The sequence below is a fragment of the Phlebotomus argentipes genome, unplaced genomic scaffold, assembly GCF_947086385.1.
Source record: "Phlebotomus argentipes unplaced genomic scaffold, Phlebotomus argentipes genome assembly scaffold_18, whole genome shotgun sequence".
Taxonomy (NCBI): domain Eukaryota; kingdom Metazoa; phylum Arthropoda; class Insecta; order Diptera; family Psychodidae; genus Phlebotomus; species Phlebotomus argentipes.
Window position 1 is genome coordinate 15491367 of NW_026776177.1, and position 13163 is coordinate 15504529.

At 39.4% G+C, this 13163-nt stretch overlaps 1 protein-coding gene across 1 annotated transcript in view; it reads left to right on the top strand.

The window, feature by feature from the left end:
• The first annotated feature begins 886 nt into the window (after nt 1-886).
• LOC132260604 (uncharacterized) overlaps nt 887-13163 on the top strand; it is a 112331-nt gene continuing 100054 nt past the window's right edge. The window contains exon 1 of the mRNA XM_059758832.1: nt 887-1012. Within this exon, the coding sequence (XP_059614815.1) occupies nt 1003-1012 (10 nt within the window). The 5' untranslated portion in view covers nt 887-1002. The remainder of the gene's footprint in view (nt 1013-13163) is intronic.

Below are 13163 nucleotides of genomic sequence, written 5' to 3' on the forward strand. Positions count from 1 at the left end.
GAGTTGGGGAAAAAAGAATAATCACGAAAGCTACAATTCTGAGAATTTTGAGACTGCTGAAAAAAGAGTTGTGTGTTAGAGGAAAGATATAGCTAAAGCTGTGGGGCAATTTCAGGCGCACCAGAATGGAGAGGATGAGACATAAAAGGTAATAAAAAGCAAAAGTTTTGCACTGGGCACAAGAATGTTGACGGCGAGGGAAGAAAGGGAGAAAGATTTTGCCGAAGAAATATGATATTAATCGCAAAGTTGTAATTATAGAGAGGGAAAGAGAGAAGACAAAAGGAACTCTTCATCGCGCGCGCGGAGAGTTTATGAAATCTTTAAGGTTTTTCCTGGGCATTTGCCACAATCCGCGATCTTTATTGTATTAGATGAGACGGAGAGAGAGAGAGAGAGAGAATGACTTTGAGGGAAATGCAATGCCGCAAAGGAGTCAACAGCACAATGTCTTGATTAAGTGGCTGTGAGGTGAATTGTATGGGGATTTGCAAGTGGTAAAAATAGATCGATGATTCAGTATATGAATTACCCTTGTGGTTCTTCGTCACTTTCGCGCGCGCGAGAGAGAAAAGTGCCATTTCGTGGTTATGTATATTTTGAATGTTGCGCTTAACGGTTGAGCTCTCTCTCCTCTCTTCTCCAGGTGTTGCCGACTTGTGATCGCGATCGCGACATGAAGGTGTGAAGGAGTTTCTTCCAGCACACTTGGAGTCTCGCGAGAACTTCGCTATACTCTCGCAGTCAGGTGAGTGCCAAGAGCTTTTCCATTGCATGTGAATTGAGTAGCGGCGCGCTGAGAGATTTACAGACTTCTTCCACCTACCTTTTCGTTGTGAGTGTTTGCGTGAGAGAGAAACTCTCCAAGAGACCGCGATCTTATGAGCAGCTCAGTTGGAAATTCAGTCTTCATCCAGACATCGAGTGAATCACAAGTGCTTAGTTTGTAGAGTTGGTAAAAGTGGCAAATTTTCATATCTTAAGCGCTGTGGCGGAACAGCCATGGTGAATGGTGAGTGAATTTTTCACACTGAAAGAAGAGGAGATCTTTCATTGATGAGTCTCATGGATAAATGAGTTGAAGTTTCTGTGTGTAAAGAGAAAGACAGAGTATGATTAAAAAAAAAATTGAGAAAGGAAAAATTCACACAAAACCATCAAATTGAGGTGAAGATGCGCGAGAATGGACGTTGCGGTGTTGCTGTGCAAAAGATGTGGAGTTGAGTGACTGTGAATGCAAAAGTTGTGGCAAAATCTGCATAAAAATTGCACACGATGATCTCATGTCGCGACATTTGTGGCAGAAGCCCACATTGCAATGCCTATACGCAGATTGAGAGTTGGGTGTAGTTGGGCTGCACTCAATTTTCTCTCTGCAGACTCTTGGCGATCCGTTGGTATAGAAAAAAACGAACGCAATCCGGGAACCTTGAATCGATCAGCGCGCACACACCATTTCATATGGAAAAATGTGTACTTACTCTCAATATCTGGCTTTTTGCATTCACAAAACACTTTTTGAACTCCATCTGAACGACATTTTCCAATTAACATAACTTGTAATTTTTTTTCCATCTCAGTGTGGTTGAAGCAACGTTTTTCTCTTTGGCGCTTTGCGTAAAGTCGCGATGTGTGATCGTGAAAATAGTGTGTCTATGTGCAGAAAAGGATGATCATCTGTGGAAGTGGATAAAATACAATCTGTGGTCCACCCACTAATGGATTACTTCTAAAGTGAATAATAATTTCTGTGGGACACATTCAGGATTTTATGACTCAGGTGTGTCCATATATCTTTGGTGAATATTTGGCATTTGGATTACGGCCTCTGCGAATTTGCGTCAGCGAGAAAGACCAGAGGAAAGGCAGTGAAGCAGCTTGTGTGATGTCTCGGACTCATAAAAATTAATATTCCACAGAGATGTGTGGCTAAAAACGTTGTTTCAACCACTTATTGGACTATTAGTTTGGTGATTTGATCGCGATGAACCATCATGATCGCTGCATGTGAATAAGATGGGATTGTGTGAATTTTTCCTCCTCAATTTTCATCTCTTTGCCAGAGTGTGAGATGTATGGTGAGTGTGAGAAAACTTGTGCACAGATAAAGGTTTTCTAATGGAAATTGAAAATTGATCTCTTCGCGGCGAGAATGATGAAGAGAGGAATATTGCATTTGATGAAAAGATGTGTGTGCTTTTTAAACATTGGGAAAAAAAAGTGCTGAGGTTTTGCGGCGGGTCGAAGAGTAGCGGAGCGGGGGGGAGTAAAGGTTAATTTATTTTTACAACCTCTTGTGGGGAATTATAATAGTTTAGTGTTGTCTGTGGTTCTCTACCTCAACATCTTTCATGCCATTTCCATTAGAGAGTTGTAAATTATGAAGTTTTACTATCGTTCATCTTCTGGCCACCGCATAAATATGATCATGGTGTGCATTTTCTTTTAATATTCACTGCAATTTTGTGATAGAATTGCTGTAATCTGTGGGAAGAGAGAAAGGAGAATTGTGTGATCTGTGAAGGCAATGGTTAGAGAAAAAAACGCCCCCCAATTCCATATTTATCAAATCGACCTGGCGCAAAAGTGATATTTCTTTAATTGTGAACCGATAGATTTTCAATAATAATACAGCGTGTGGGTTTTTTTCTCAATTGAAAGCCTCATTTCCGACTGTGCAAATTTAACTCTTATTGTGCGAGCTATGCTGAACATATGTGGCGATCGAAAACTAGTCACGATCTTAATACACATTTTCCTCCGCACAGAAACTCACTTTATAATATGAATGTGGAGTTTAATGTCTTATTGCTCGCTAGTATATCGTTGAATATATGTGTCTTATGTTTTCTGTAACTTTGAGAATGTAACTTGAGTAAAAGTGGCAATGTACATAGGTGAGATATAAGAAGAGATTGCAGTGCTGTGTATAGTGAAAAAGCTCTGCAAAAGTGTGATAAATTGTCCATAAGAAATTGTATGTGTTGTTTTATATGCGAAAATGCTATTTTTTTCACTTCCTCTCACCATCTTCAAACATTTGTTATACTCATCTTTCTCCTCACATGAGTTTCACCTCACTCTGTGTCTTCTTTTCTTTTAATTGCATCCAACGGTGAAAAAAGAGTGAGAGAGAGCTGAAAAAGAAGTGGATTATTGTGAAATTAATCCACAGCGTGTGTGTATGTGGATTTTATTGTTGCATAATTAAGTCCATTTTGGGATTTGGACTTCCAAGTGAGCTTCTGCGAGAGGTTTCTTCTGCCATGATTCGCCAAGAGTTTTGAATGAGTGCTTTGGGATGAAAAAAAATGCTGAAGAGGTTTTTTTTGCAGCCAAAAAATGCTTCACCTTGATATCTAAGAGTGTTGATAGGCTAAATTGCAGTTCAAAAGTCTCGATGAGTGGTAAGAGGGTAATTGTGCAGAAGTGTGGTTAAGATATTGCGAATTGTATTTAAGCTGGGTATCAATGACAGGCATAGAGTTTGTGTGAAGTGTGTTATTAGTGAATTTATGGCTTTTTACCAATATACTGGACGTTTTTAGTTGCCACTCTCGCATATCTGCTAATTTTTCCAAACGACACACAATGAGAGAAACCTCACTGTTGCTTTTTCGTTGACTTGTGTAAACTTTGGAGGCACGATTGAGGTTTTCAAACCACCCAGGGAAGGGAAGAGAGACAGACTCTAATATACCCTGTATTAAGTGTATGATGATAAATAGGCGGCAATGCAAGGTATCATGTAGTACAATTTATCATGGAAACGGTGGATGAGAAATATAGCGAGATTTACTGAAATTGGTTAAAAATTTGGGGAGCTTCTTGAGAAAATATTGTTCAAGAGGTGAACCAGTGGCGCCCAGCAGTGTCCAATTGGATGGTAGTAAGTCATTCTCGTGTGAGAAATATCTATTCTACTTAAGAAGTTTGATGAGTCAATTTTCTTAGCCGTTGGGATTCTCCGGGCCATATTTTCTCCATCCACTCTCTCCTATTTGTTTTTATTCCCCATCGCATGGCGTCCTAGCTGTTTGATTAATAACAATATTTGCCCTATTCAACGAAGATGAGAGTTCCGATGAGGTCAAGAGTCATTTGTTCTGTGATCTTCACTCATATACCATATTAGTTGTATAATGTCTTCTTGCTATTGAGATTCCTCTTTCTCCATGCGCCATACCGTGGCGCGGTGTGTCTTGAGATCCACAAGGAGTGATGGGGAGTGTAAAAAGTGTGCAGAGATAGAGAGACGTTTTAGATAAAAGTATGGCTATGTGTGGTTCTTTTTGCACTATTTCACATGGAAAATTGTGGCTATTAGTGATTCTCATGTGATTTCTCAAGTGGTGTTGTGAGCTTTAATGATGTTGAAATTTTTCTCTGTCTTTGGCGGGGGGTCGCGCGGTGGTCAAGATCTGTACACTGTCTTTTTTGCCATGTTCCATCTCCCAAAGACGACACTGACCATGTTGTGGAAGAAGTATGGGGAATTAGAGAGAGAGAAGAAGGATTGGATGGTATTCTGGAGGAGAAAATTGCAGACAAAATAGACGGAATACCACTAGAGAATATTCTCTCTATCTTACAAATGTTCCTCTCTGACTTTTTATACCATCTCTCACTCTTGTATTTTCCTCTTGTTGTACATGTTTTCTTCTTGAGCTGGTTGGAAAGTCTCCCAGTGCTTGTGGGAGAGGGGAAGGGACGAGCAAAAGGGATTATTTGTTCAGCAACAATGAGTGTCGCTCTCGAGAGGATCCCCCAGCATAATGAGATGCATATTCATATTGTATGATTGTCTTGTTGGAGAATCATTGGGATGTGGGGATTATTGTAGTGTCTAAAGTATGGGGAAATAGTTCTTCTTGGATGGGAGAGATGGAGAGAAGAACCCTCGACATGAGCATACAATTTAAAATGGATGAGCATTAAATGTTTCATTTATAGCTCCCACCTTATTATAATATTAAACAAACAAGTTTCCAGTTGTCCAGTTTTGAAGAAGTGTGTGCAAAGAGATGTTTTTCTCCATAATTTTCATCGAAGTTCATTTATTTAAATATCATGCTAATAAAGTGTGCAACGGTGCTCGCAAAATGGGAAAATACAGACTCTGGTTCTTATATAATTCTGGCGATGATGCCACGCATGAGGAGTGAAAATTTATATATATATGCTTGAGATTCGAGTGCCATTTTATATGCAAAAATCTCTTAAAGTCAATATGATCGAGAATGAACGCTCTAAAGGTCAACTCACCATGTCGAGTCAGACGAAAGAGATCGAAACATTGGTGAATGTTGCACTGGCAACAAAATCGCCAAGCATTCGAGTCTCAACGTGTGGAGGTCGTCTATTTGGCGACTTTCTATATCACAGCTTTATACAACCGACTGTGAGTGCTCAATGTTGGCTGAAATATTTTATTTGGGTGGAAAAGAACAAAAAAGGACAGGAGAAGTCGAGGTAGCGACAAGAAAAGTAAGGTTTCAAGTGCAATTCCTGGCAAAGAATGGTTGTTCCCAATGAAACTGAGGTGAAAATGATGATCAGATGGACTCCCTGTTGATTCACTATCGATCTGCACAATTAATGATTGTTTCTCTTTCGGTACATCACCGTCGTTTTCAATTCTCAAGTATATTTGGCGATGGATTTTGAGACGGAAAGTAATGGTTATGACCTAATTTTCATTCTCTCTAAGAGTGAAGTATATAAGCCGATGGAATACTTAAATTTCTTCAAACATGTCTTGCTACGTTGTGTTAAATGGCTGTGTTTGGTATGCCTTCTCATCCAATCTTCCACTCTAATATGTTGAACATGTTTGATATTAAACATTTTGTAGCCTTTTCACGACGACTCAAAGGGCAAGAGAGGCAAAAATTGCGGGACATGGAAAAATTGTGCGTCCTCGTATATTAAAGGAGTGTGTGTCTGACGAAGAAGAGCGCAAGGGGAATGAGATGTGAGAAAAAAGAATGATAAAGTGTGCAATCGATGGTCGACGCTTGGGTGGATTATTTGCATATAAAAGTGAGACTATAATCGAGACTCTATCTGTAAATTGTGGTTTTCAAGTGGATGGAATCGCGTAAATAACACACACGACTCTTGTAACTCAATTGCGTTTACCACTTTTATTTTCTCTCTTAACCCAACTCTCGACAATTCAAGAATTCAGCTTCATATGTGTGGATCTGGCAAAAAGGGCAGAAAGTGGAGAGGAGAGACAAAACGCCAGTAAATAGCATTTAGTTGCGGGGGGTTGCAAAAAACCGGGCGGCTTAATTGATTTAAATGCGAAGGGTTCAACTCTGGGAGGTTTGGAAGTGTGTAATTTTGTGAGGTTCGTCGCCTGTGTCATTGATGTCTTTCGTTTGTTTCACGACATTAAGCTTCGAATTCGTTATGTACTTGAATTTTTGTCTACCACGCCTCAAAATTATGCATATTTGAGTGGTTTTCGATGGCATCTCTGTGGGCTTTTACACAACACTCAAATCCATAGGAAACGGAAATCCAATTGACGAATTTGCTGTTTTTCCCAATAATCGCCAGAGATTGTTTAATTCCATGGTGAGTCTCTCCGATTGAAGAGAAATCTCTCGTCTGTTTTGTTTCAATTATTGTGATTTTGTGAATGAATTGGCAAATATTTCTCAAGTGTGATTGAATGTGAAGAGAGTGAGAAGAAATTCTTCTGCAACAGATTGTCTACCATATGTACAACGACTCCTTCGTCAATATATGGTAAAGATTCCAAGTATGATTTTGTGTATGTGTTGCAAAATGTGTGAATGGCTATTATGTCATGTCGTGCCACACGGTGCTAATTGCGATTGCAACCACCCACGTTCGAATTTACCGATCAAGCGCTCATCGTGACTCGAACGAAGAGTTTCTTTTTCACTATTTGGCGAATATGGCGTTGAGGGATAATTCGTACATGTCGCGGGCGGATGGAGAAAAATGACAATAATTTGGCGAAAAAAAGAGAGATAATTTTAGGTGATGAATTTGATGGTCCTCTATGCGCATTCATTTGGGCAAAATGAAATATTGTCTCTTGTCATGTGGGTGTGTACATCAGATCTTTTCTCATATACGCTCGATTATATCCATCAAATTTGATTTATTATGAGATGTAGGTAATGATTTTTTTGAGTTGACAATAAAATCTTGAATTTGAACAGATGTTAATGACTCACCCTTATTTATATCCTGGAATTTAATTTAATTTTCATATACCTTAAAATTCATCTATTTTGTGTAATCATGATTGTGGCGAGTTGTTCCCTGATTGAGCTTCCTCTCTATTGTGTTAACTGAGCATCTTCCAGTGTGATTGAGCTCTGGGAAAAATATCGATAAAAAGCAATGGAAGATGATTTGTTCAGCGCCACAAGACGTCTGGATGGTAAAAAAGAGTTCCTATAAATCCAATAAAATAAATCTCGCCATCTCAAAACATGTAACTTCTTCCGTATACAAAAGACTGGGCAAGTCTCCTGCGGGTGAGACAAAAAATTTGTATTTGGAGTAATGATTTGTAAAAAGAAGTTGAGAATCATTTTCAATAGAACTCGTGTGTGAGTGCGCGTGGAGGGCAGAAAAAAGAGCGTTTGAAACTGTTTGGAGAGCAATGTCAGTATTAATTATGGGAATTATTGTTATAGTGTATGTGAAATACATTAATTTCAGACTCTTCCTTTGCCCATGGTTCTTCCTCAAAAGATTACTTCAATTGTTGATGAGCGAATAATGACAGTGGTGGTCAAATATATCTGATGATGCTATCAAACTGCTATGATCACACAGAATGTTTGTGGATTTTTGTGCTGATCATCACGCTGCTTGAATGACGATTTGTTTGCGAATATTTATTAAAAAATTTTATTGAAGATCATCTCGCACTGTGAGATGAGGTGATATGACAGAACAAAAAGAAGGCATGAAGAACCATTTTTTCACGACATGCAATGATGAATTTATGGATTTTTCCTCCATTCGCTATCGCGAATATCAATTTTTCCGCTTTTTGACCAAGAATTGTCTGTAAACTGGACTCCGTGTGTGTGTGTGTGTGATCTTCAATTGGAATGCCAATTGAGATTCATTTAAATATCCTCCTCGGGTGTATTATGCAATTTGTTCTTAATTGCAACAGAGCGAGTGTTTTTTTATAGTACTTTACCATGAAATGTACTCACGTTGATTCATTAAAATCCGACTAGGATGCGTTTACTGCATACGTGTTGCAGATAAAATTGCAGAAAAAGATAAGTCTTTCACTCTCTGGTGACTTCATTGTTATTTTTGAAGCGCGTCGTCAAATATGGGGCATCAGATGAAGGTGGAAAACAAGAGAATGGCGCTGATTTTTTTTAACACGACACTGGCAATAAAAGACAGTTTTCTGACAGTAATACAGAAGCAGTGGGTTTTATTTATAATATATTTTTCCAAGCTGTAGTCTATAAGGATGTAAAAAGCGTCTGATAGCAAGTCATTTGTTGACTATTCCAAAATGTAAATTGTTTCATTATTTTCAACTGGAATCTGTCGGTGGAGGACAACAAAGTGGCTTTAATGATTTAATTATCCGTGTAATTTCAAAAGAGAAACGCTTAGTGCATCAGCAGAAGCGGTTTATGACATTATTTTGCTTTAAATTTCGCACATCCCACGCAATTCTATCCCAGTGTGTACTCACTAATGGGTGTCTTATTGAATGATGGTGAAGCGGAGGAAAAAATCACATAATTCTCTCAATGGGAAGGAATTACACAATCATCAACCTTGTCACAATGTTGTTGTATAGTTTTAATGATGAAAAATAATACAAACTACTTAGCGATTAGTTGATGTGTTCTCTCTTTGCTGGGTTTTTAGCATTTTTCTTACCTTCCTCCGCCTCAGTCGTCAAATTAGACACCTTTTAAGCTCTTCTACAATTTGCATAGTGGGATTTTGAAATTTACGGCTGATTCTGTTTTTCTTTCCAGCATGTTTTTCCTTGCAAGAACAAGTACTGTTGGGAAGTCTGGGAAAAAAAGCTGGTGTAACAATAATTTGCTAATTGAGAAGATTCTAACTGATAAAACGCGTGATGAAGAGTCTTCTATTCTCTCCATAATTCAATTGATTAATAATGCACATAATTGCTTGATAAATTTTTTTCTATTGAAATCTTTCGATTGAAGTCTTTCGTTTTGCCTTCAAATCGCGAAGAGATTGTTTCTTAGTAATAGAATATTGAGCTAGATTGGCGTGGTGGGTTAATTATTGCTCAGTGTGTTGGTTTGAATGGAAGTAATTGGGTGAGAGACAAAAAGTGATATTTGAAGGTGTGTTTTTCGAGTTGATTCATGAAAATTTTCATACCTGCGCACACATAATGAGATGAAATTAATCTCTCGCTTTCGTCTTTCCATTGAAATGAAGATCATTGTTCAGTCTATTAAAGTGATTTCGTCTTGTGTGGAAACACATGCTCTCGATGCTGAGCAAAAAGTGTGCTTTATTGTGAAAAAGATCCCCCTTTTATTGCTATGTTAGTGTGTTACCTGTATGTTTCGCGCGCGAGGTGTCTTTTTTTGTGGATATGCTTTTTGGGGGAGATATACTTTCTCTTGGTTAGTTCACTGAGAAATGGAGTCATCGGTGAGTCTCAAGTATGTGTTTTCTGTGTGCGGTGTTGAATATTGTTATGTACTTTACTGAAGAAAAGTATAAGCTCGCGCGCACGATCATACTGAGAGAGATGGCAAAAACTAGGTCGCCACACCAAGTTGAGATATTGTATTTCATGTTTTTCCTTCTCATATATCTAGTGCCGCAACTTAAGTGTGTGCGAGCTTCGGTAATTCGCACACCTTTCAATATCGATGAGGTTGGCTGTGGAGAGGGGAGGCAGAATTGAAGATGTGAAGTGTCTCACATATGGCAAAGTAATCTTCTAAATAAGGCCGTTGTGCTTGGAAAAATGTGGCATTTTTTCGCGGAAATTGTATAGAATGTGATGAAAAAGTGACTGTTTTGTCGTCTATCACACTTTTTGCCGCTCTATTGCCTGCAAATACTCATCATTTCATTAAACACTCTCGATTGAGTAAGTCTGTTGGCGGTGAAAGAAAAGAAATTGATGTCTGTGAGTGATGATATACGGCGAATTGGTCAATTACGAAACAGCGTACTGAGAACTTTCTTTGGGAAAAAATGTGATGTGTATGTGTGCTAAATATTTTACGATGTGAGTGGCGCAATGATGCGTTGTAGACCAAATGAAATGAAGAGTGAAAATTATTAGACATCTGCCAGCCCACTCACTATCATTTGATTGCTCTCAAAACATGTGTTGGCGTCTGACAAGGTTTACTAAATTTCGAAAGAAAAATTATAGGTCTCTATCCCAGACTTTAAATATTATAGCTGTTGTTGCAGCAAAAAATTTCATTTCTAGAATCTTGAAAAGGTGCATATAATCGATTTGCATAGCTCATCTTCGCTGAATAGTCGATCTTTTCAATGGCATGTGCTGTCACATCATCACTTACACTCCTCTTCAAACTGGTAGTGTTTTCTCCTTTTTTATGCCACTTCTTGCCATCATCGTCTCGTCCAGGTGACACTAAAACTGCTCTGAATTTTTTTCTCATCTTCTCTTTATACACTTTTTATTCGTTTCTAAGAAACCCATTTGCCTAGAGAGGTTCGCCGCGACAGAGATTCATAAGAAGTTTTCGATGAAGTGGATGACAAAATACCTGCTCTTCCCATATACGGTAGCTGGTTATTTGTTAATTTTCCACTGTAGAAAGTGATTATGTGAGGAATGTCCATATAAAACGGAGAATATTGTCAGTTGGCGAATATTTTCAGCAGTTTTCAGTACACGGCCTCTTTCAGAGTGCGCTGCAGACAAACAATCTTTCTCCTTTGGCGCATCATGAGGAAGGGTAATTGTCTTGGGCAGCTTGTCTTGCGCGATGTGAGTGAAACAATTATAAAAATACTTCTCTCCCCATGCGCGCGGTATAAGGTACAGTCGACAAATGGAGGTGAATCTTCTTTAGGGAGAGTCATTTAGCAAAACTATTTATAGTTTGCTGCACATACACAATTCCCCTCGTTTGAAGGTGGCTCCTGCGCTGAACGACGTGAAGACGATGAGAATGTGCAGTGTCTTGTCATGTAAGTCATCCAACAGCTAATCCATTATTTTGTGTCATTTGCGTTGCGCGAATGTCTTGTCGCTGGGCTGAGATGGCTGTTGCTTGTTTGAGGGATTTTTAATTTTAATTGTCTTGTCTCGCGAGACAACCGATGCCCCGGCCGATCATCCAGTCTCTCACACACTCAACCCCAATATGTTGAGTAATTTTGAGCATCGTGGAATTGTACTTGGGCATTGTTCTTCCTCACCCGTAGACTTTTGCCATGGCTGGACTTCCACCACGCGAGGAATGGACAAAAAAGCGAAAGAATGCCTCAGCGAGTCGCAAAATAAGACGATGCCGAGTGCATTGGGTCTGATGGTGTGTCTGTATGGCGATCGCGAGAGTGAATAGGTTTATGTATATAGCTAAAGGTTAGGAGCAAGAGTGGTTGAACCTTGGGCAGTGCAAGTTGAAAATGAAAATGAAATTTCTTCCGAGCGCCAAAGAGGAGAGGATGGCTAAAAGGGCGAGAGAGCGATGGGGTTTTGCTGCAAGGAGTGCGAGGCAGAGTTCCAGGTGGAGTGATAAATTGCGGTCGAAGAGTCTTCTTGGGTGGAAGAGACCCTTCGCCATATCTCTCCGTTTTCTTTTCATATTCTTTAATTGTGTTTACTTCTTTGTCTTCTTATTCCTCACCCATCGTCTCAAATCGCGCACCATCCATTCTTAACTTTTGTGACGACGCTCGCTCTTCTCCTTCACCGATGATGATGATGGTGTTCCACTGTATACTATCGTGGTGCCTCCAAAGCCAATTACTGTGTCAAATTAGTTGAAGCGAAAAAGAGTGTGTGTGGATGAATTGGAAGGTGGAGGAGGAAGGTGGAGAATGAAAAGTGGAAATACGTCACTGATTACCACTGATTCACTCCTCTTTATTGTCTTCCTTCTCCACCCTTTTGTGTCGGTGGCGATGTGAGAGAAAAACGGCAGCTAAAAAAGGGAAAGTCATTTGAACGATGGCGAGGTTTACTCATTTTGTCAACTCTTTTGTACACTCGTCGGGATATTTATACAATCACCAACGTATCAGGACACAGTTTTCCCAGCAAGTTGGCATTCTTTTGCCGCAGTCTGTGAATTAAACGCTGTAAATTGAGCGATTGTGTGGATTTCCTTTCGCGTCGTCTTCGTGAGAATATTGTCATGTGGCCATTTATTCCTTTGGTGAACACTGAAGGCTCTGCGAGACCGTCATTCTTCACACGCGGCTCAATAAAGTAATGCGAGCGGCAGAATTAAAAGTCAATTGGAAAATTTACGTGTACTTGTTCCGCCACTCACCTTACAAGATGAACAATTTCGTGGATGTCTTTTGTACCACCCGAAATGCTATTTATATTGTTTGATGTGCCTTTATTCATCAACAAAAATCACAATCACTTTATCATGGGGTGATGAATGGTATGTTGCGGCGGGACAAAAGAGGATTCTCGTTGGTTTTTCACCGCATACCGCAAGGAGTGAAATTGAAAAATTAATTGTATTTCAAGTTTCTGAAGGTCTGGTGGTGTTGAGATGGGGATGAGAGAAAATTGCCGTGGATAGTTTGAGTAATAACAATAATTATGTGATTTTATAATGAGGGACGAAGGAGAAGAGGAGTATGGGATTTTTTTTCATGGTTTTGCAGTCAGCATCTTAATCGATGCAGATCTCCTGGGAGTTGGTGTTGTCCATACAGCATAGATTTCCATATTTATGATTCTAAACTCTCCATATCATAGAGGCAAATGGGTGTCTTATACAACAGTTGAGGAGAGCCTCGACTCGGGGATTTGGTTTTTCCCTTGTTGTGTGAATCTCTCCGCTGCTTGGAGATGATGGGACAAAGAGGTGGGAACGACATGAAAACTTGACCAGGGACAGAATCGTGAATGCCCACAAGGGCTTTTACTATGCCATGTGAACTCAAGCGAGTCGAATTGAGCTGTG